This window comes from Nerophis ophidion, linkage group LG21 (assembly GCF_033978795.1).
Source record: "Nerophis ophidion isolate RoL-2023_Sa linkage group LG21, RoL_Noph_v1.0, whole genome shotgun sequence".
NCBI lineage: Eukaryota > Metazoa > Chordata > Actinopteri > Syngnathiformes > Syngnathidae > Nerophis > Nerophis ophidion.
Genome location: NC_084631.1, coordinates 4,878,403 through 4,901,174, shown reverse-complemented (window position 1 = coordinate 4,901,174; position 22,772 = coordinate 4,878,403). Strand labels below are relative to the sequence as shown.

The window sequence follows — 22,772 nt, the reverse complement described above, 5'->3', positions numbered from 1 at the left end:
ACTTTTTTAAAACAATTGATAAATGTATGCATTATCCTGTTATAGCTTTTGGAAAAAGGTTGTCATAAATGTTACTAAATTCACTTAAAAAGAATAATACAAAAGAAAACACTTTTATGCATATGTGAATGTATTCAGTTATAAACATTTATTCGCTTTCTTCTTTCCTTCATGGTTGTAAACTTTACCGCTGCCGGTATTTTTTTTTCTATATTTTTGTTGTAATATTTTCAGAATGTGTTTTTTCTATTTCTGGCCGAAGTAAGACAAAGAACAAACAATCTATAATGTTGTCCTTATTTTTTAGTTTTAATGCCATGATTTGAATAGTCTGTCCCACGTGTGCACAGATTTTCCCTCCATGTGGCCCCTGAGCTAAAATGAGTTTGACATCCCTGATCTAGATGTTTGTGTTAAAACAAATAAACACAAAAATGTATGACTTATTTTGAACACTTCTATGGATCGCCAAGAGTTTTAGTGGATGTTTTTTGCTCCAAAAATAATAATGAATCAAAATAAATGTTATGAATTATTGTCCTAATTAAGGCCACATATTATTTACATCAGATATTCTACTTTAAAATATTTTTGGGAGAAATTATTGTATATTTTGTGTTTTTAACATATAGAAAACAAAGTAGTATTTGACAAAAAGGGCATAAAGCAAACAAAACATCCATCGATCCATCCATTTTCTACTGCTTGTCCCGTTTGGTATCGCGGGGGGTGCTGGAGCTTATCCCAGCTGCATAAAAAATAATAAAAACTTAAGAGTCGAAAGATCTGGAGTTGATCTTGAGACCTATGTGCTAAAAGTAACAAAACATGTATGACTCATTTTTCAGCACCTTTTAATGAGTGAGGCCCTTTTTTCAGCCCGAATAACTTTAATTGCTCAAAACATAACGAATCAAAATCAATGTTGTTATGAATTATTGACCTATTATTTTACGTCAAATATTCCATTTTGAAATATTTTGGGGGAAATATTGCATATTTTGTTTGTTTGAGATATAAAGACAAAGTTGGCTTAGACATAATGGGAAAATATAAACATAAAAAATGTTTGATCAACTGATAGACCTGAGGTTTAAAAGTAAAAAAAAAAAAAATAATAATTTAAATTGTCAGGAAAGAAGAGGAAGGAGTTTAAAAGTTAAAAAGTTTCCATCCATCCATCCATCTTCTTCCGCTTATCCGAGGTCGGGTCGCGGGGGCAGCACCCTAAGCAGGGAAGCCCGGACTTCCCTTTCCCCAGCCACTTCGTCTAGCTCTTCCCGGGGGATCCCGAGGCGTTCCCAGGCCAGCCGGGAGACATAGTCTTCCCAACGTGTCCTGGGTCTTCCCCGTGGCCTCCTACCGGTTGGACGTGCCCTAAACACCTCCCTAGGGAGGCGTTTGGGTGGCATCCTGACCAGATGCCGGAACCACCTCATCTGGCTCCTCTCCATGTGGAGGAGCAGCGGCTTTACTTTGAGTTCCTCCCGGATGGCAGAGCTTCTCACCCTATCTCTAAGGGAGAGACCTTCCACACGCCGGAGGAAACTCATTTGGGCCGCTTGTACCCGTGATCTTATCCTTTCGGTCATGACCCAAAGCTCATGACCATAGGTGAGGATGGGAACGTAGATCGACCGGTAAATTGAGAGCTTTGCCTTCCGGCTCAGCTCCTTCTTCACCACAACGGATCGGTACAACGTCCGCATTACTGAAGACGCCGCACCGATCCGCCTGTCGATCTCACGATCCACTCTTCCCCCACTCGTGAACAAGACTCCTAGGTACTTGAACTCCTCCACTTGGGGCAGGGTCTCCTCCCCAACCCGGAGATGGCACTCCACCCTTTTCCGGGCGAGAACCATGGACTCGGACTTGGAGGTGCTGATTCTCATTCCGGTCGCTTCACACTCGGCTGCGAACCGATCCAGTGAGAGCTGAAGATCCCGGTCAGATGAAGCCATCAGGACTACATCATCTGCAAAAAGCAGAGACCTAATCCTGCGGTCACCAAACCGGAACCCCTCAACACCTTGACTGCGCCTAGAAATTCTGTCCATAAAAGTTATGAACAGAATCGGTGACAAAGGACAGCCTTGGCGGAGTCCAACCCTCACTGGAAATGTGTTCGACTTACTGCCGGCAATGCGGACCAAGTTCTGGCACTGATCATACAGGGAGTGGACCGCCACAATAAGACAGTCCGATACCCCATACTCTCTGAGCACTCCCCACAGGACTTCCCGAGGGACACGGTCGAATGCCTTCTCCAATAATAGATTAGATTAGATTAGATAGTACTTTATTTATTCCGTCAGGAGAGTTCCTTCAGGAAAATTACAATTTTCAGCACAATCCCATTCAAGTTTAGACAAACATTACAGGGAGACAGAACAGGATCGCTGACGGGTGTGCCGGCTTCTAGCGCCCCTTACAAAAAAGATGACATACAGGTAAACGGGGGGTGGGGGGAGAATAGAAGATTAAAATAAAATAAATAAAAAATAAATTTAAAAAAATCGGTCTTAGCCTGGGCCCTGGAGTGGGGGTGCAGACTGAGGCCAAGGGAAAAAAACAACAATTCATAGCCATAGTACACATCCCTTTTACATGTGTGTAAGAGGGAAACATCAAAGAACACAGAGGACATTAAAGACATTAAAGCAGATGATACAAGAAGACACTTCTACATACAGCTATGAATAAAAAGCAGAGGTGGGTAGAGTAGCCAGAAACTGTACTCAAGTAAAAGTACTGTTACTTAAGAGATTTATTACTCAAGTAAAAGTAAGGAGTAGTCACCCAAATATTTACTTGAGTAAAAGTAAAAAGTATGTTGGGAAAAAACTACTCAAGTACTGAGTAACTGATGAGTAACCTGTTTGTTTAATGATTACGGCAACAACTAATGCACAAAAACATAAAAATAGCAATGAACAAATTCACAGCCAGGAATATCTCTTCAGCAACTAAAACAATATTATATATTAAATAATAATACATTAAAATAAAATAAAAATTAAGGCAAATTGAGCCACAATAACTTAACAGCACCATAGGCTCAGTAGGCATTGATTGATTGATTGATTGATTGATTGATTAATTAAAACATGTATTAGTAGATTGCACAGTACAGTACATATTCCGTACAATTGACCACTAAATGGTAACACCCCAATAAGATTTTCAACGTTTATCAATTACTTAATAAATGACCAAGTCGAGGTGATCTACCTCATATATACATACACACACATATCATATATATATATATACATACCTTTATATATACAGTATATAATTTATATTTATTTATTTTGCCGTTTTTGTTGACATGTTAAAGGTGTTTTAATGAATATACATGCATGTTTAACACATAGATTCCTATCTTTCATGAAGACAAGAATATAAGTTGGTGTATTACCTGACAGTAGTGCTGATAACGTCCCGGTTTTCAAATGGAGGAGAATAAATGTTCCTCTTTTCTGTCTAATACATCATGAAAGTCGTTGGTTTTTGGCATCTTATTTGTCCAGCTTCCATATTCGTTTTTATACACTTTACAAGAAATACATTGGCGGCAAACTCCGTAACTTGCTATCTTGTTTGCTATGGCTTTCGGAGACTCTTATTTTGTTAGCGCAGGCGCGATGGAGCGGCACTTTTATTGTGAAGACAGGAACTGTGCGATCAGTCTTTAGGCTTTTGACGGGAAGTACGGTTGAAATAAAAAGTGGCTTTTTTCCTTTACACTTTTGATTGATTCATTGATGGATTGAAAGTTTTATTAGATTAGATTAGATAGTACTTTATTTATTCCGTCAGGAGAGTTCCTTCAGGAAAATTAAAATTTTCAGCACAATCCCATTCAAGTTTAGACAAACATTACAGGGAGACAGAACAGGATCGCTGACGGGTCTGCCGGCTTCCAGCGCCCCTTACAAAAAAGATGAGATAAAGGTAAACAAAGAAAGGGGAGGGGGGAGAAAAAAATAGAAGATTAAAATAAAATTTAAAAAATCGGTCTTTGCCTGGGTCCTGGAGAGGAGGTGCAGACTGAGGCCAAGGGAAAAAAACAAACAAATAAAAAAACAACTCATAACCATGGTTCACATCCCTCTTCCATGTGTGTAAGAGGGAAACATCAAACATCAAAGAACACAGAGGACATTAAAGACATTAAAGCAGCAGATACAAGCAGACACTTCTACATACAGCTATGAATAAAAAGTAAAAGAAACATATCCACTGTTGTGGCCTCTGCGGTGTTCCACGCCATCGTCCGCTGGGGTGGAGGGAGCATGGCCAGAGACAGGAGCAGACCCAACAAAGCAACCGAGACAGCAGACTCCACTCTCGGCCAGTGTCCAGTCCGCATGGATGAGCGATGATACGTCCAAGGTGACTGAGGTGTCCGACACCTGCTCACCCAGCCAAGACACCACGAAGCCTCTCCATCCCAGCGCTCAGTGCTAGCTCCGTCGACCTGTCCCTTCATCCGCATCTCCTCAAGTACATCCAAACATACTCTGGTGTAGCAGACACCCAGCAGCTGGTCTCCATGGCCAAAAGGCTCCCGGGAGGCAGATCCAGAGGTCCACAAAAAAGCACCACAGAGGTCACGAAAGTGCCACCCCTTGTCACACAGTCCCAAAGGCAAAAAAATATAATAAGACATGAAAACAAGAGGGAAACACAAAAGGATGACACAAGAGCACAGAGCTCCTGCCTACAGCAGCCACTACAGCAGCGCCATCTTGGAAAAAAAGTTAGTAGATTAGTAGATTGCACAGTACAGTACATATTCCGTACAGTTGACCACTAAATGGTAACACCCAATAAGTTTTTCAACATGTCGGGTTCTACGTGTGACGGTCACGTGACCACCTGGGTCTGTTTGATTGGTCCAACGTCACCAGTGACTGCATGTGATTGGTGAAACACAGGCATGCGTAGTTCCTACATCGAATGCGTGTCTGACAAAATCAAAACAAACAAAGCGTGCATTAACAGATCGATAAAAAAAAGTAGCGACCTGATTGCAGATAAATGGAGCGGAGTAAAAGTAGCGTTTCTTCTCTATAAATATACTCAAGTAAAAGTAAAAGTATGTTGCATAAAAACTACTCTCAGAAGTACAATTTATCCCAAAAGTTACTCAAGTAGATGTAACGGAGTAAATGTAGCGCGTTACTACCCACCTCTGCTAAAAAGTAAAATAAACATATCCACTGTGGTGGCCTCTGCGGTGTTATATGTGTTTAAAAATCCTAAAATCATTTTTAAGTTTGTATTTTTTTCCCTAAAATTGTCTTTCTGAAAGTTATAAGAAGCAAAGTAAACATTTATGTTTACCAGCTTGCTAGTAAATAAATAAAATTTTAAAAATTGAGGTAGGTCACTGGTAAGTGCTTCTATTTGAGCTATTTTTAGAACAGGCCAGCGGGCGACTCATTTGTTCATTACGGGCTACCTGGTGTTGGTGACCCCTGGTGTGGGGCCCTCAATAGAGACAGTTCACACACCCTGATCTAGAAGAGCCACACACATCTGTTTGTTAACAAGCCAGCAGCGCCCGGGGGGCTCGTCGTCGTTTCCTTCCGCCGGCCGTCAGGATATTGCGCTCGTTATTCTCCAGTTATTGCTGTGTTGTGACACACACGTATCCTTCCTCCCCGCTCAGAGCGAGTACCGACGGCGAGGCTTCACCGAGGTCATCACCCCGACGCTGTACAGCACTGCATTGTGGGAGCGCTCGGGTCACTGGGAGCACTACGCCGACAACATGTTCACCGTGACGTCCGAAGGCTCTCAGAAATACGCCCTCAAGCCTATGAATTGCCCCGCCCACTGGTAGGCGCACGCCGGCGGGCGAGTTTGAAAACACCCACCCGTGCTTGACACCCGTCTTCATGTGCAGCCTCATGTTCGAGCAGCGTGTGCGCTCCTGGCGGGAGCTTCCTCTGCGCTGGGCCGACTTCGGGGCGCTGCATCGCAACGAGCTGTCCGGCACTCTGGGAGGCCTCACCCGGGTCCGCAGGTTTTGCCAAGACGACGCTCACATCTTCTGCACACCTGAGCAGGTAAGCACGGGTGAAACGTCCTGGAACTACGGACGAAGGGGCACATTTAGGTCCACCATTATCTGGCAGTAAAACAAGTATTGTGACAAAAGACAGGGAATACAGGAGCCCGAAAAGAACACTGCAGGGGAACTTTGAATTAAATAAATAAATAAATGGGTTGTACTTGTATAGCGCTTTTCTACCTTCAAGGTACTCAAAGCGCTTTGACACTACTTCCACATTTACCCATTCACACACTGATGGAGGGAGCTGCCATGCAAGGCGCCAACCAGCACCCATCAGGAGCAAGGGTGAAGTGTCTTGCTCAGGACACAACGGACGTGACGAGGTTGGTTCTAGGTGGGATTTGAACCAGTGACCCTCGGGTTGCGCACGGCCACTCTCCCACTGCGCCACGCCGTCCCAATTACAAACTCTTCTATTGGTGATCTTTTAGATCAGTGCAAATACGCCTCTGTATGCAATCCATGTCTCTGTGTAGGTAGTGACGTGAATTTTATTTATATAGCGCTTTTCTCTAGTGGAGGAGTTCAAGTACCTAGGAGTCTTGTTCACGAGTGAGGGAAGAGTGGATGGTGAGATCGACAGACATCGTCTTCAGTAATGCGGACGTTGTACCGATCCGTTGTGGTGAAGAAGGAGCTGAGCCGGAAGGCAAAGCTCTCAATTTACCGGTCGATCTACGTTCCCATCCTCACCTATGGTCATGAGCTTTGGGTCATGACCGAAAGGATAAGATCACGGGTACAAGCGGCCCAAATGAGTTTGGGTCTCTCCCTTAGGGTGAGAAGCTCTGCCATCCGGGAGGAACTCAAAGTAAAGCCGCTGCTCCTCCACATCGAGAGGAGCCAGATGAGGTGGTTCGGGCATCTGGTCAGGATGCCACCCGAACGCCTCCCTAGGGAGGTGTTTAGGGCACGTCCAAGCGGTAGGAGGCCACGGGGAAGACCCAGGACACGTTGGGAAGACTATGTCTCCCGGCTGGCCTGGGAACGCCTCGGGATCCCCCGGGAAGAGCTAGACGAAGTGGCTGGGGAGAGGGAAGTCTGGGCTTCCCTGCTTAGGCTGTTGCCCCCGCGACCCGACCTCGGATAAGCGGAAGATGATGGATGGATGGATGGATGGATTTTCTCTAGTGACTCAAAGCGCTTTACATAGTGAAACCCAATATCTAAGTTACATTTAAAGCAGTGTGGGTGGCACTGGGAGCAGGTGGGTAAAGTGTCTTGCCCAAGGACACAACGGCAGTGACTAGGATGGCGGAAGCGGGAATCGAACCTGCAACCCTCAGGTTGCTGGCACGGCCGCTCTACCAACCGAGCTATGTCGCAGCTAGGTTTCATTCGTTCATTCATTTATTTCTTTGTCCTGCTGGCAGCCATTTTGACAAGTTTTGTCCAATTGTCTCAATAAGAGTCCCAAAAAGACAACTGGCCAGTGTGGAAAGGAGGATGGACTCACTGGGGAGTTCAAAACAAAAACTCATGCTTAAAATCAAGTTTCATTGATGCAGTGGGGCAAAAAAGTATTTAGTCAGCCAGCGATTGTCTAAGTTCTCCCACTTAAAATGATGACAGAGGTCTGTAATTTTCATCATAGGTACACTTCAACTGTGAGAGACAGATTGTGGAAAAAAAATCCAGGAATTCACATTGTAGGAATTTTAACAAATTATGGTGGAAAATAAGTATTTGGTCACTTCAAACAAGGAAGATATCTGGCTCTCACAGACCTGTAACTTCTTCTTTAAGAAGCTCTTCTGTCCTCCACTCGTTACCTGTATTAAAGGAACCGGTTTGAACTCGTTATCTGTATAAAAGACACCTGTCCATAGCCTCAAACAGTCAGACTCCAAACTCCACTATGGCCAAGACCAAAGAGCTGTCGAAGGACACCAGGAAAAGAATTGTAGACCTGCACCAGACTGGTAGAGTGATTCTACAATAAGCAAGCAGCTTGGTGTGAAAAAATTAACCGTGGGAGCAATTATAAGAAAATGGAAGACATACAAGACCACTGATAATCTCCCTCGATCTGGGGCTCCACGCAAGATCTCATCCCGTGGGGGCAAAATGATCATGAGAACGGTGAGCAAAAAATCCCAGAACCACACGGGGGAGCCTGGTGAATGACCTGCGGAGTGCTGGGACCAAAGTAACAAAGGTTATCATCAGTAACACAGTACGCCGACGGGGAATTAAATCCTGCAGTGCCAGACGTGTCCCACTGCTTAAGCCAGTGCATGTCCAAGCCCGTCTGAAGTTTGCCAGAGAGCACATGGATGATACAGCAGAGGATTGGGAGAATGTCTTGTGGTCAGATGAAACCAAAATAGAACTTTTTGGTATAAACTCAACTTGTGGTGTCTGGAGGAAGAAGAATACTGAGTTGCATCCCAAGAACACCAAACCTACTGTGATGCATGGGGGTGGAAACATCATGCTTTGGGGCTGTTTTTCCGCTAAGGGGACAGGACGATTGATCCGTGTTAAGGAAAGAATGAATGGGGCCATGTATCGTGAGATTTTGAGCCAAAACGTCCGTCCATCAGTGAGAGCTTTGAATGGTTGACCAAATACTTATTTTCCACCATAATTTACAAACAAATTCCTACAATGTGAATTCCTGTATTTTTTTTCCACATTCTGTCTCTCACAGTTGAAGTGTACCTATGATGAAAATTACAGACCTCTGTCATCATTTTAAGTGGGAGAACTTGCACAATCGCTGGCTGACTAAATACTTTTTTTGCCCCATTGTAACAATGTTATTAAAAAGAACTAGAGACCTATTACACTCTAAAAATGTTGGTTTTACTTAAAAAATGCACGCATTTTGTTGTATTCAGTGTTAAAAAATTATGATATGGCTCTCACGGAAATACGTTTTAAAATATTTGACTCTCTCAGCCAAAAAGGTTCTTGACCCCTGCCCTAGGGGAAACTGGGAAACACACAGCACACTGACAAAGCTTGACCTGTTGTTACTATAACAATCTACAAGGTTAATAGAGTTGTCTTTTCTTTCTTCCCCTCCATTTATCTGCTTTCTTTTATATTTCAAGTTATGGATGAAGTTATTACCTATATCAATCAATCAATCAATCAATGTTTACTTATATAGCCCTAAATCACTAGTGTCTCAAAGGGCTGCACAAACCACCACGACATCCTCGGTAGGCCCACATAAGGGCAAGGAAAACTCACACCCAGTGGGACATTGGTGACAATAATGACCCAGTGGGACGTCGGTGACAATGATGACTATGAGAACCTTAGAGAGGAGGAAAGCAATGGATGTCGAGCGGGTCTAACATGATACTGTGAAAGTTCAATCCACAATGGATACAACACAGTCGCGAGAGTCCAGTCCAAACACAGCAGCGAGAGTCCCGTTCACAGCGGAGCCAGCAGGAAACCATCCCAAGGGTAGCGGACCAGCAGCGCAGAGATGTCCCCAGCCGATACACAGAGGGACATAGAAGAAAAAGAAAAGAAACGGCAGATCAACTGGTCTAAAAAGGGAGTCTATTTAAAGGCTAGAGATATGTATTATTGCATCTGATAATAGACGTAATTGTTATTATTCATCAATAATAGTGCTATTCCTATTGATATTTATATTGCTCCATTTTTAGTGTAATAATGTTCATTGTCATTTGTTATTTATTTCACTAACTGCTTTTTTGCTTTCACTTTTAGCATCATATTTGTACTAGGGCTGGGCAACGATTAAACATTTTAATCGAAGTTAATCGCACTATTTCTCCGATTACTCGCGATTAACTGCATTGTATACGCAAAGCCCAATAATGAATTCCAAAGTAGTGTGTAGTGCACCTTTATTGGAATATTCTCCCACATGAACAAAAGCGCCAAAACATTTGTTGTGCAAACACAATTTAAATCAGTCCTTGTTAAACAGTAGCAGTTAAATAGCATATTTTATGAAAATACACTCCAAAAATGTAAATACAAACATTTAAGCTTATTGCCACTGCCAGGGTATTTAAGTTATCCTGTTTGTTATGGAAAATAAATATAATCTACATACAAATCTCTGAGCCACAATCATAACATCTGAACAGGCAATTTCTGAGGTAACAGCAGAAACATTTTTTTGATCAGGGATCTTATGTTTAAAAAACCTATATTACAGGCTGTTTTGGGGATTTTTTGATCAAATTATCCGTAGTAGCAATATTAATAATGTTGTGTTTATTCTGCGTAGTTCACTTAAAATAATTATGACCATATCTAGGAATTGATATGATGGGAATTTTCCGATTGTTTGCTTGGTGCTTTGATAAACTGAACGCATATACATGGTACTATATTGTGATGGTATGAGCCAGGGAAATAAAGAACTACCCTACCCAGCATGCAACAGGAGTGACGAGCATGTCGCCATGACGACATCTTGTATGTTGTGATATGCACGCTCTGAAAGTAAACGTTAAGAACTCAGCCAACACTCCTGGTCTGCATTATTGATAAAAAGACAGACAACACATATACTCCGCTGCTTCACAGGCCGCTGGATGTAGCCGGCAAAGTATTCCCATGCTAGCTAGCCGGTCTAGCAAGCACGCCTCATTCAGTCCAAAACGGCCCGATCTATCCACATCCAGAATTGTCTGGCGGTCGTAAGTGATCCCGGAGTGACCACGCTGTAAGCCAGCCATGAAATTTGCAGAATTGTCCGGTATTTTTGCCAAATGTTCCATCTTTACCAAGAGCCCCTCCACGCCGGGCGACGCCATCTTTATAAGAAAAGGCGTTAACAAAATAAAAGCATGTAAACAACATATGCAAATGCGCGATAAAATAATTGTCGGCGTTAATAGATTGATGAGTTAACTCGTAATTAACGCATTAATTTGCCCACCCCTAATTTGTACATATCCTATTTGCTGATGTTGTTCTGTTGTTGTTGGTATTTTTGTGTTTTCTATTGTTTTTGTCTCCGTCTTATCCCACTCCTTTCCCCCGCCCCCCTCTTTTTATCCCCTCCTGCTCCGGCCCGGCTGCACAAAATAATACAAATCCATTTAAATAAAGTCTAATACAAATAAGGCCACAAGTAAAGTATTCCACACTTCGCTTTTTTAAAGTAAATCTGTACAGCCGATATGAGCATCTGCATCAACATGATTTGCCTGAGAAGCCGGACAGGACAAAAATAAAAAGAAAGACTATTTGCGAGGAGTACATTAATGGTGCTCATGAGTGTGGAAGAATTGACGAAGCAGGCGTCATACCACAGCAATGTTTAATTGTGATGAGACGGGACTTTTCTGGAAAAATATGCCAAAGCAGACTTATTTCACAGCTCGGTAGAAGACGAAGAGCACACACACGGTCCTTCCCCTAACCCAGGGGTAGGGAACCTATGGCTCTAGAGCCAGATGTGGCTCTTTTGATGACTGCATCTGGCTCTCGGATAGATCTTAGCTGACATTGCTTAACACGATAAGTAATTAATAATTCCGCTGGTAATCAATCAATCAATCAATCAATGTTTACTTATATAGCCCTAAATCACTAGTGTTTCAAAGGGCTGCACAAACCACTACGACATCCTCGGTAGGCCCACATAAGGGCAAGGAAAACTCACACCCAGTGGGACGTCGGTGACAATGATGACTATGAGAACCTTGGAGAGGAGGAAAGCAATGGATGTCGAGCGGGTCTAACATATAACTGTGAAAGTTCAATCCATAATGGATCCAACACAGTCGCGAGAGTCCAGTCCAAAGCGGATCCAACACAGCAGCGAGAGTCCCGTTCACAGCGGAGCCAGCAGGAAACCATCCCAAGCGGAGGCGGATCAGCAGCGCAGAGATGTCCCCAGCCGATACACAGGCAAGCAGTACATGGCCACCGGATCGGACCGGACCCCCTCCACAAGGGAGAGTGGGACATAGGAGAAAAAGAAAAGAAACGGCAGATCAACTGGTCTAAAAAGGGAGTCTATTTAAAGGCTAGAGTATACAAAAGAGTTTTAAGGTTAGACTTAATCACAGTGTTAAAAATAAAATTGAAATTATAAAACATTCTCATGCATTTTAATCCAACCATCCATTTTCTACCGCACCTGTTCAAGATGTCGCATTAATGGTAAGAAGTATTATATTTATTAATGGTTAACTTTAGAATAACAATGTTATTAAAAAGAACAAGAGACTTATTATGAACTAAAAATGTTGGTCTTACTTAAAAATGCACGCATTTAGTTGTATTCAGTGTTAAAAAATATTATATGGCTCTCACGGAAATACATTTTGAAATATTTGGCTCTCTCGGCCAAAAAAGTTCCCGACCCCTGCCCTAACCCCTCTGTTCTCTCCCTCTCTCTGCTCTTTTCTCTTCTTATCCTCCTCCTTTTAATGTAAGTGAATTATTACCATTTTTAAAGTTCATCATTGTATCTAATTGTTAAAGTTAGGAAATGTTGTGATTTCGGATTGTTTGTGAGGGCACCAAAGGGACTTCAGTATTTGTCTATGTGTTGGCAGATCATTGCACACACAGGGCAGTTCAACAACCAATTAGGTTTGTAAATTGAAGTTCCGCTGTAATTGTTTTGGGAAAGTTGTGAAACAAGGCACTTATCTATAAACATTTTCATTCCCAGAATATTAATGGCATTACTTGTCATTCTCCAAGAAACAGGAAATAGGCTGAAAACCAACAAACAAATGTGTTTGTTGTCAGGTCGGCCTTGGCAGAGGTCTGTGGTCTGTTGTGTAGTGGTTGTAACTTTTTTCATTGAAGTATCCCTCTGGGATATTTACTTCAGCCAAGTCCTCCCTTGCCAGATAATTACCTTTTTGATCGGGGGGGAAAAAGTGTAAAACAGCTCTGTTAGAGATCTTGTCACACCTCTAATTGTTATCCAGAGAGGCAGCTATAAACAACCCCTGGAAAATGATGAGGGAATCACCAGCCTTGGAGGATGTTTATTCAGTTAAAGTTTGGAGAAAAAAAGCAGATAACAGACATGACATAAACTAATATATTTTCTGGACTATAGAGAGCGCCGGTATATAAGCCGCACCCACCAAATTTTATAAGAAAAAAGTAATATACTATTATTATTATTATAAAATAATATATTAGCCGCACCGGACATAAGACACAGATTTATACATTGTGAAATTAGTTGTTTGCGCAGTAAGATTCTGTAAATGTTTGTTCATATACCACTGAAATGAGATTTTCAGGTCCATTCTATGTGTCATACTTGATCATTTCGCCATATTGCCATATTTTTGCTGAAAGGATTTAGTAGAGAACATCCACGATAAAGTTCGCAACTTTTGGTCGCTAATAAAAAAGCCTTGCCTGTACCGGAAGTAGCAGACGATGTGCGCGTGACGTCACGGGTTGTGGAGCTCCTCGCATCTGAACATTGTTTACAATCATGGCCACCAGCAGCAAGAGCGATTCGGACCGAGAAAGCGACGATTTCCCCATTAATTTGAGCGAGGATGAAAGATTTGTGGATGAGGAAAGTGAGAGTGAAGGACTAAAAAAAAAAAAAAAAAAGACAAGGGCAGTGGGAGCGATTCAGATGTTTTTAGACACATTTACTGGGATAATTCTGGAAAATCCCTTATCTGCTGATTGTGTTTTAGTGAGATTATATGGTCGTAAGTACAACCTGCACCTTTCTTCAGCACCTGTCGACGGGTGGTGGGGATGCCCATCTCTGCCCTTCGCAAGGGACCCTCTTTGAAACACGATCTTTCGAAATGATCGCTGCATAATACACTGTACTTTGTGTGTGTGGTCCAATCCAACCGTGTTCGCTTGACCGCTCTGTTCCATAGTAAAGCTTGACTGTCATCTTTCGGGAATGTAAACAATGAAACACCGGCTGGGTTTGTGTTGCTAAAGGCGGCCGCAATACACCGCTTCCCACCTACAGCTTTCTTCTTTGATGTCTCCATTGTCCTTGAACAAATTGCAATAGATGCAATGCAATTTAGTAAACTAAACCGGCCGTATTGGCATGTGTTGCAATGTTATCTGTAAATAGCTGTATGTGTAATTTTCATCATAGGTACACTTCAACTGTGAGAGACAGAATATAAAAAAAAATCCAGGAATTCACATTGTAGGATTTGGTCAACCATTCAAAGCTCTCACTGATGGAAGGAGGTTTTGGCTCAAAATCTCACGATACATGGCCCCATTCATTCTCTCCTTAACACGGATCAATCGTCCTGTCCCCTTAGCAGAAAAACAGCCCCAAAGCATGATGTTTCCACCCCCATGCTTCACAGTAGGTATGGTGTTCATGGGATGCAACTCAGTATTCTTCTTCCTCCAAACACGACGAGTCGAGTTTATACCAAAATGGATACATGGATGATACAGCAGAGGATTGGGAGAATGTCATGTGGTCAGATGAAACCAAAATAGAACTTTTTGGTATAAACTCAACTGGTCGTGTTTGGAGGAAGAAGAATACTGAGTTGCATCCCAAGAACACCACACCTACTGTGAAGCATGGGGGTGGAAACATCATGCTTTGGGGCTGTTTTTCCGCTAAGGGGACAGGACGATTGATCCGTGTTAAGGAAAGAATGAATGGGGCCATGTATCGTGAGATTTGGAGCCAAAACCTCCTTCCATCAGTGAGAGCTTTGAATGGTTGACCAAATACTTAATTTCCACCGTAATTTACAAATAAATTCCTACAATGTGAATTCCTGGATTTTTTTCTTCACATTCTGTCTCTCACAGTTGAAGTGTACCTATGATGAAAATTACAGACCTCTGTCATCATTTGAAGTGGGAGAACTTGCACAATCGCTGGCTGACTAAATACTTTTTTGCCCCACTGTATGTTTTTCTCCCGGTCTTTATTTCCAATAGCTCATAACAAATATCGACCGATACCAAACAATAATATTGTGATACAGTTGTCCGCCATATCGCCCAGTCGTAACCCCCGGCCCATATTTGGTGCAGATGTTCTTGGTGCTTTATTGGCCGTTACTGCAGCACGGAATGACAAAAAAAAAAAAATCTGTGAAACGTCGTTAAAAAACAAGTCAGTGTGGAAGTTGCTGAACCGCACGCTCGTTGGCTCTCTCCATGGAACATTTGAGTACAAAAAAAAACCCAGTGACAGAACAATGGACCGACATAGTATTATGCACCTTGCAGGAAGTACTTTCATTTTCCCCAAAGTACATAGTTTAAAAGACCACCTAAACGCCAAGTATGTGTTAATCGGGGATGCTGCACCACGTAATTTGCTTCTTAAAGGGGAACTGGCCTATTGTTCATAATCATTATGAGAGACAAGACTGATGGATTTTTTTTTAATGCATTCTAAATATTAAACGTAAATAAAAGACATCTTACAGCAGAGCCGGTGGGAGCGCCAATATTCCACCCATAGAACCCGATAAAAAACACCTAAATAGCACCAACAATACTTAATTTTCCGGAGCATGAGTCGCTCTGGAGTATAAGTCGCACCTGCCGAAAATGCATAATAAAGAAGGAAAAAAAAACATATATAGGTCGCACTGGATTGTAAGTCGCATTTTTGGGGGAAATTTATTTGATAAAACCCAACACCAAGAATAGACATTTAAGAGGCAATTTAAAATAAATAAAGAATAGTGAATAGTAAAATTGCAATTTAATAAACTAAAGCGGCCGTATTGGCATGTGTTGCAATGTTAATATTTCATCATTGATATATAAACTATCAGACTGTGTGGTCGCTAGTAGTGGCTTTCAGTAGGCCTTTAAGACCTTTTTTAGATCGGAATCTGGGTTTAACGTGGTTTGTGGAGCTCCCCCTGGTGTTGTGGTTATGGCGGTCATTTACGTTAAGGAAGTAGTTAGACATGTACTTCAGTATCAGGGAGGTGTAGCGGATTTTATAGACCAGGCTCAGTGCAAGTTGTTTAACTCTGTCCTCCACCCTGAGCCAGACCACTTTGGAGAAGTGGGTTGGATTGAGGTGTGATCAGGGGTGGAGGTCTAAAAGTAACCGGACTAGCTTGTTCTGGGATGTTTGGAGTCTAGATTTGAGGGTTTTGGAGGTGCTGGGGTACCAGGAGGTGCAAGCGTAATCGCAAAAGGGTTGAATGATAGTTCATGCTGGAATCTTCAAGGTGCTTTTGTTGACCAGAGAGGAGATTCTGTAGAGGAATCTCGTTCTTTGGTTGATCTTTTTGATTACCTTGGTTGCCATTTTATCACAGGAAAGATTAGCCTCTAGAATGGAACCTAGTTAGGTGATCTCATCCTTCCTGGTGATAACAATGTCACCCACTTTTATAGTGAACTCACTGACTTTCTCAAGGTTGATGTGGGACCTAAATAGGTTGGATTCCGTTGATGAAATCTTATACGTCTAGTCTCTTACGTGAATGAGCTAAATAATATTATTTTATATTTTACGGTAATGCAGGGGTCGGGAACCTTTTTGGCTAAGAGAGCCAAAAAGCCAAATATTTTTAAAATATATTTCCGTAAGAGCCATATAATATTTTTTTAACACTGAACACAACTAAACACGTGCATTTTTAAGTAAGACCAACATTTCTAGAGTATAATAGGTCTCTTATTCTTTGTAAAAACTTTGTTATTCTGAAGCTAACTGTGGAGGGGGAGTGGCCTGCGGGCTTGTAGCTAACTGGGATGTGCCAGGACCGGCTTCGAAATCAGCGACAGGTGCGTAGATGGCCCACCTGGGCCTTGTTATCTAATCACCTGTCGCTCTGTTATAAGCAGCAGCCAGGAGGAGAGACTGGGTTGGGGCTGGAAATACTATTGCTGGAAAGCAACTGAAAGACTTATTGAACAATAAAACAATATTGTAACCCTAAAACAGGCTCTCATGTCGGTGCTTGGGAGTCTGAAGAACCCCCAGAAGGGCAAGCCCCGCACTAACCAATAATAAATAAATAACTTCTTACCTTTAACGCAACTTCGTGAACAGGTGCGGTAGAAAACGGATGGATTAAAAATGCATGAGAATGTTTTATATTTTGAACATTATTTTTAACACTGTGATTACAAGTGGAATTATTCATTACTTATCGTGTTAAGCAACGTAAGCTCAGATTTATCCGAGAGCCAGATGGGGTCATCAAAAGAGCCACATGTGGCTCTAGAGCCATAGGTTCCCTACGCCTGCGGTAATGTGTCAATAATTTCACACATAAGTCGCTCCTGAGTATAAGTCGCACAGCCGGCCAAACTACGAAAGAAACTGCAACTTAAAGTCCGAAAAATACGATACATTGTGTGACTTGAATATTAACCAAGTATAGAATAGAATAGAATAGAATAGAGTTTTATTGTCATTATTGCAATGAACAGGTTCAAAGAACAACGAAATTGGAGCAGCTCCTCCTAAGGTGCATATACAATATGGTAGTATAAATAGTAAAAAAAAAAAGATAGAGATGACAGATGTATCTATGTATATGTATATGTATCCACACAGATGCATATCTGCATGCATATGAATACATATACACACATACATAAAACATTATTGCACATTGTAGTCCGAAAAAATAGAAAAATATTTAAACATTACACATGAGGACATGATGGACATATTGTGCTCACTCAGTGCCTGTTTAATGCTACTATGGCTCTTGGGTAAAAGCTATTTTTTAGTCTATTGGTGCTCGCTTTTAGCACCCTGTAGCGTCTGCCTGAGGGTAGCAGTCCCAGGTGGCTGTGCCCGGGGTGGAATGGGTCTGGGATGGGTGGTATTAGTGATATTGTTATTTTAAAGGCCTACTGAAAGCCACTACTAGCGACCACGCAGTCTGATAGTTTATATATCAATGATGAAATATTAACATTGCAACACATGCCAATACGGCCTTTTTAGTTTACTAAATTGCCATTTTAAATTTCCCGCGAAGTATCCTGTTGAAAACGTTGCGGTATGATGACGCGTGCGTGTGACGTCACGGATTGTGGCGGACATCTCGATCCAGCACTGATCCCAGCTATAAGTCATCTGCTTTAATCGCTTAAGTACACAGTATTCTGGACATATGTGTTGCTGAATCTTTTGCAATTTGTTCAATGAATAATGGAGACGTCAAAGAAGAAAGATGTAGGTGGGAAGCGGTGTATTGCAGCCACCTTTAGCAACACAAACACAGCCGGTGTTTCCTTGTTTACATTCCCGAAAGCTGACGGTGAAGTTTTGCTATGGAACAGAGCGGTCAAGCGAACACGGTTGGATTGGACCACACACACAAAGTACAGTGTATTATGCAGCGATGTTTTCGAAAGATCGTGTTTCAAAGAGGGTCCCTTGCAAAGGGCAGAGATGGGCATCACTACCACCCGTCGACTGGTGCTGAAGAAAGGTGCAGGGCCGACTTTTCAGGTTGTACAAGTACGACCATATAATCTCACTACAACACTAGTAACACGATAACCAGATAAGGGGTTTTCCAGAATTATCCTAGTAAATGTGTTTAGTAACATCTGAATCGCTCCCACGTATAGGTTATTTTTTTGTTTTTCTAATCCTTTACTCTCACTTTCCTCATCCACAAATCTTTCATCCTCGCTCAAATTAATGGGAAAATCGTAGCTTTCTCTGTACGAATCGCTCTCGCTGCTGGTGGCCATGATTGTAAACAATGTTCAGAAGTGAGGAGCTCCACAACCCGTGACGTCACGCACACATCGTCTGCTACTTCCGGTACAGGCAAGGCTTTTTTATTAGCGACCAAAAGTTGCGAACTTTATCCGCGATGTTCTCTACTAAATCCTTTCAGCAAAAATATGGCAATATCGTGAGATGATCAAGTATGTCAACCGGCAGGTTTCATGGAGAAAATGGTGGTAATAAGTCGGCTCTTACCGTAGACATGAGCGGAGAGCTTGCGTCGTGCCTCCTGCCGCTGCGGACTGTCTTGCCTGCTCATACCGACCGCCCCCGACCGTCGGATGCTTACACTGTGGAGGAGGGGGGCGGGGGGGAATCTCAGCCCGGCTACCTTGCCTTGTCGAGAAACGTGGCTTCCATTGAAGACACTGGCGGTCACCTTACTCATGGCCACACCCCTCTGACTTTCAGGTACGACCATATAATCTCACTAAAACACTAGTAACACAATAAGCATATAAGGGATTTTCCAGAATTATCCTAGTAAATGTGTCTAATAACATCTGAATCGCTCCCACTGCCCTCATCTTTTTTCTTTTTTTTTTTTCTAGTCCTTCACCCTCACTTTCCTCATCCACAAATCTTTCATCCTCGCTCCGATTAATGGGGAAATCGTTGCTTTCTCGGTCCGAATCGCTCTCGCTGCTGGTGGCCATGATTGTAAACAATGTTCAGATGTGAGGAGCTCCACAACCCGTGACGTCACGCGCACATCGTCTGCTACTTCCGGTACAGGCAAGGCTTTTTATTAGCGACCAAAAGTTGCGAACTTTATCGTCGCTGTTCTTTACTAAATCATTTCAGCAAAAATATGGCAATATCGCGAGATGATCAAGAATGTCAACCGGCAGGTTTAATGGAGAAAATGGTGGTAATAAGTCGGCTCTTACCGTAGACATGAGCGGAGAGCTTGCGTCGTGCCTCCTGCAGCTGCGGACTGTCTTGCCTCCTCATACCGACCGTCGGATGCTTACACCGTGGAGGAGGGGGGCCCAGTGGGGGGGAGAGAAATCTCAGCCCGGCTGCCTTGCCTTGTCGAGAAACGTGGCTTCCATTGAAGACACTGGCGGTCTCCACACCCGTCGCCACACCCTTCCGACTTTCAGGTACGACCATATAATCTCACTAAAACACTAGTAACACAAAAAGCATATAAGGGATTTTCCAGAATTATCCTAGTAAATGTGTCTAATAACATCTGAATCGCTCCCACTGCCCTCATCTTTTTTTTTTTTTTTTTCTAGTCCTTCACCCTCACTTTCCTCATCCACAAATCTTTCATCCTCGCTCAAATTAATGGGGAAATCGTCGCTTTCTCAGTCCGAATCGCTCTCGCATTGGTGGCCATGATTGTAAACAATGTTCAGATGTGAGGAGCTCCACAACCCGTGACATCACGCGTACATCGTCTGCTACTTCCGGTACAGGCAAGGCTTTTTATTAGCGACCAAAAGTTGCAAACTTTATCGTCGCTGTTCTTTACTTAATCGTTTCAGCAAAAATATGGCAATATCGTGAGATGATCAAGAATGTCAACCGGCAGGTTTCATGGAGAAAATGGTGGTAATAAGTCGGCTCTTACCGTAGACATGAGCGGAGAGCTTGCGTCGTGCCTCCTGCAGCTGCGGACTGTCGGATGCTTACACTGTGGAGGGGGGGGGGGAGAAATCTCAGCCCGGCTACCTTGCCTCGTCGAGAAACGTGGCTTCCATTGAAGACACTGGCGGTCACCACACCCGTGGCCACACCCCTCTGACTTTTAGGTACGACCATATAATCTCACTAAAACACTAGTAACACAATAAGCAGATAAGGGATGTTCCAGAATTATCCTAGTAAATGTGTCTAATAACATCTTAATCGCTCTCACTGCACTCACCTTTTTTTCCCCTAGTGCTTCACTCTAACTTTCCTCATCCACAAATCTTTCATCCTCGCTCAAATTAATGGGGAAATCGTCGCTTTCTCGGTCTGAATCGCTCTCGCTGCTGGTGGCCATGATTATAAACAATGTGAGGATGTGAGGAGCTCCACAACTCGTGACGTCACGTGCACATCGTCTGCTACTTCCGGTACAGGAAAGGCTTTTTTATTAGCGACCAAAAGTTGCAAACTTTATCGTGGATGTTCTCTACTAAATCCTTTCAGCAAAAATATGGCAATATCGCTAAATGATCAAGTATGACATAGAATGGACCTGCTATCCCCGTTTAAATAAGAAAATCTCATTTCAGTAGGCCTTTAAGCGCTAAAGCTGAAAAGCTATTCATAGCGGCGATGTGATCACTTCCTGTGTGCCTGTGTTTACATCTTTGAGTGGTCTGTGGTCGCTCGCTTCCCCGCTTTCTGTAAGTTTATTGTATATCATAAATCAGGCCTCTCACCTGGACAGAAGGTGGCTGTTCATATAATCTGACAAGTCGGGACACGTTGACAACCATATATTTACTGGAACTGGCGAGGATGACAGGAATAGGACTTTTTCCGCCCCCTCACCCCGTTTCTTCACGAGGATTATGAGTCATTCTTCACCTAAATGAGAATATAAACATCCTAGCAGTCGGCATGCGACTGACAGCAGACCTGGTTATGTTTTATTATGTGTGTTGGCTCTGTGTTGCTGTGAGTAATAATCAGTGATGCAGGGAAAAAAGAAGCAAACGTGATGCGTTTTTTTAAATTAATGCGTCACGTATGCTTAAAATGATCAAAATATGTAAATAACAAATGTTGTTATTAATGTGAATGTTACTATATTACATACTGTATAGTTGCGGTCAAAAGTTGACATACACTTGTAAAGAACATGGCTGTTTGAGTTTCTAATGATTTCTACAACTCTTGTTTTGTTGTGATAGAGTAATTGGAGCATATTTACAGTGGGGCAAAAAAGTATTTAGTCAGCCAGCGATTGTGCAAGTTCTCCCACTTAAAATGATGACAGAGGTCTGTAATTTTCATCATAGGTACACTTCAACTTTGAGAGACAATGTGAAAAAACATCTAAAATTAATCTTAATCAGGAAAAATTACTAATGATGATCCATAAATTCCTTTTTCAATTTTTTTCAAAAAGATTCCAATTAGCTAGTTTTTCTCTTTTTTTTTTCCGGTTGAATTTTGAATTTTAAAGAGTCGAAATTGAAGATAAACTATGGTTCAAAATTTAATGTTCTTGTTTTTGAAGTGAAGTGAATTATATTTATATAGCGCTTTTCTCAAGTGACTCTGAGCGCTTTACATAGTGAAACCCAATATCTAAGTTACATTTAAAGCAGTGTGGGTGGCACTGGGTGCAGGTGGGTAAAGTGTCTTGCCCAAGGACACAACCGCAGTAACTAGGATGGTGGAAGCGGGGATCGAACCTGCAACCCTCAAGTTGCTGGCACGGCCACTCTACCAACCGAGCTATACCGCTCCACATAGGAGAAACAATCAAATTCCACCATATGATTAAAATATATATATATATATACATTCTGTTTTCTACTCTTTTAAACCGTTCAATTAAGTGTTTTTTTCATCATTTATTCTCTACAAAAAAACCCTCCGTAAAAAAGGAAAAAAAATGCACGATGGAATGACAGAAATACCCATTTTTTTATATATATATATGGATTTATTTATTAAAGTTATATTGAGCAAATTGGCTATTTCTGGCAATTTATTTAAGTGTGTATCAAACTGGTAGCCCTTTGCATTAATCAGTACTCAAGAAGTAGCTCTTGGTTTCAAAAAGGTTGGTGACCCCTGTTTTAAAGGGGAACATTATCACAATTTCAAAAGGGTTAAAAACAATAAAAATCAGTTCCCAGTGGCTTGTTGTATTTTTCGAAGTTTTTTTCAAAATTTTACACCTCCCGGAATATCCCGAAAAACTGCTTTAAAGTTCTTGATTTTCGCTATTTGCGATGCAACTATCCATTTCCCTGTGACGTCATACAGTGCTGCCAATGCAAACAACATGGCGGTTACCACAGCAAGATATAGCGACATTAGCTCGGA

General features: G+C 42.2%; 1 protein-coding gene across 1 annotated transcript in view; it reads left to right on the top strand.

Annotated features, from left to right (window-relative positions):
• Nucleotides 1-22,772, top strand: part of LOC133539608 (threonine--tRNA ligase 1, cytoplasmic-like) — a 159,486-nt gene that overhangs the window by 102,768 nt on the left and 33,946 nt on the right. The window contains exons 10-11 of the mRNA XM_061881650.1: nucleotides 5,684-5,853; nucleotides 5,921-6,083. Coding sequence (XP_061737634.1) covers nucleotides 5,684-5,853; nucleotides 5,921-6,083 — 333 coding nt within the window. The remainder of the gene's footprint in view (nucleotides 1-5,683; nucleotides 5,854-5,920; nucleotides 6,084-22,772) is intronic.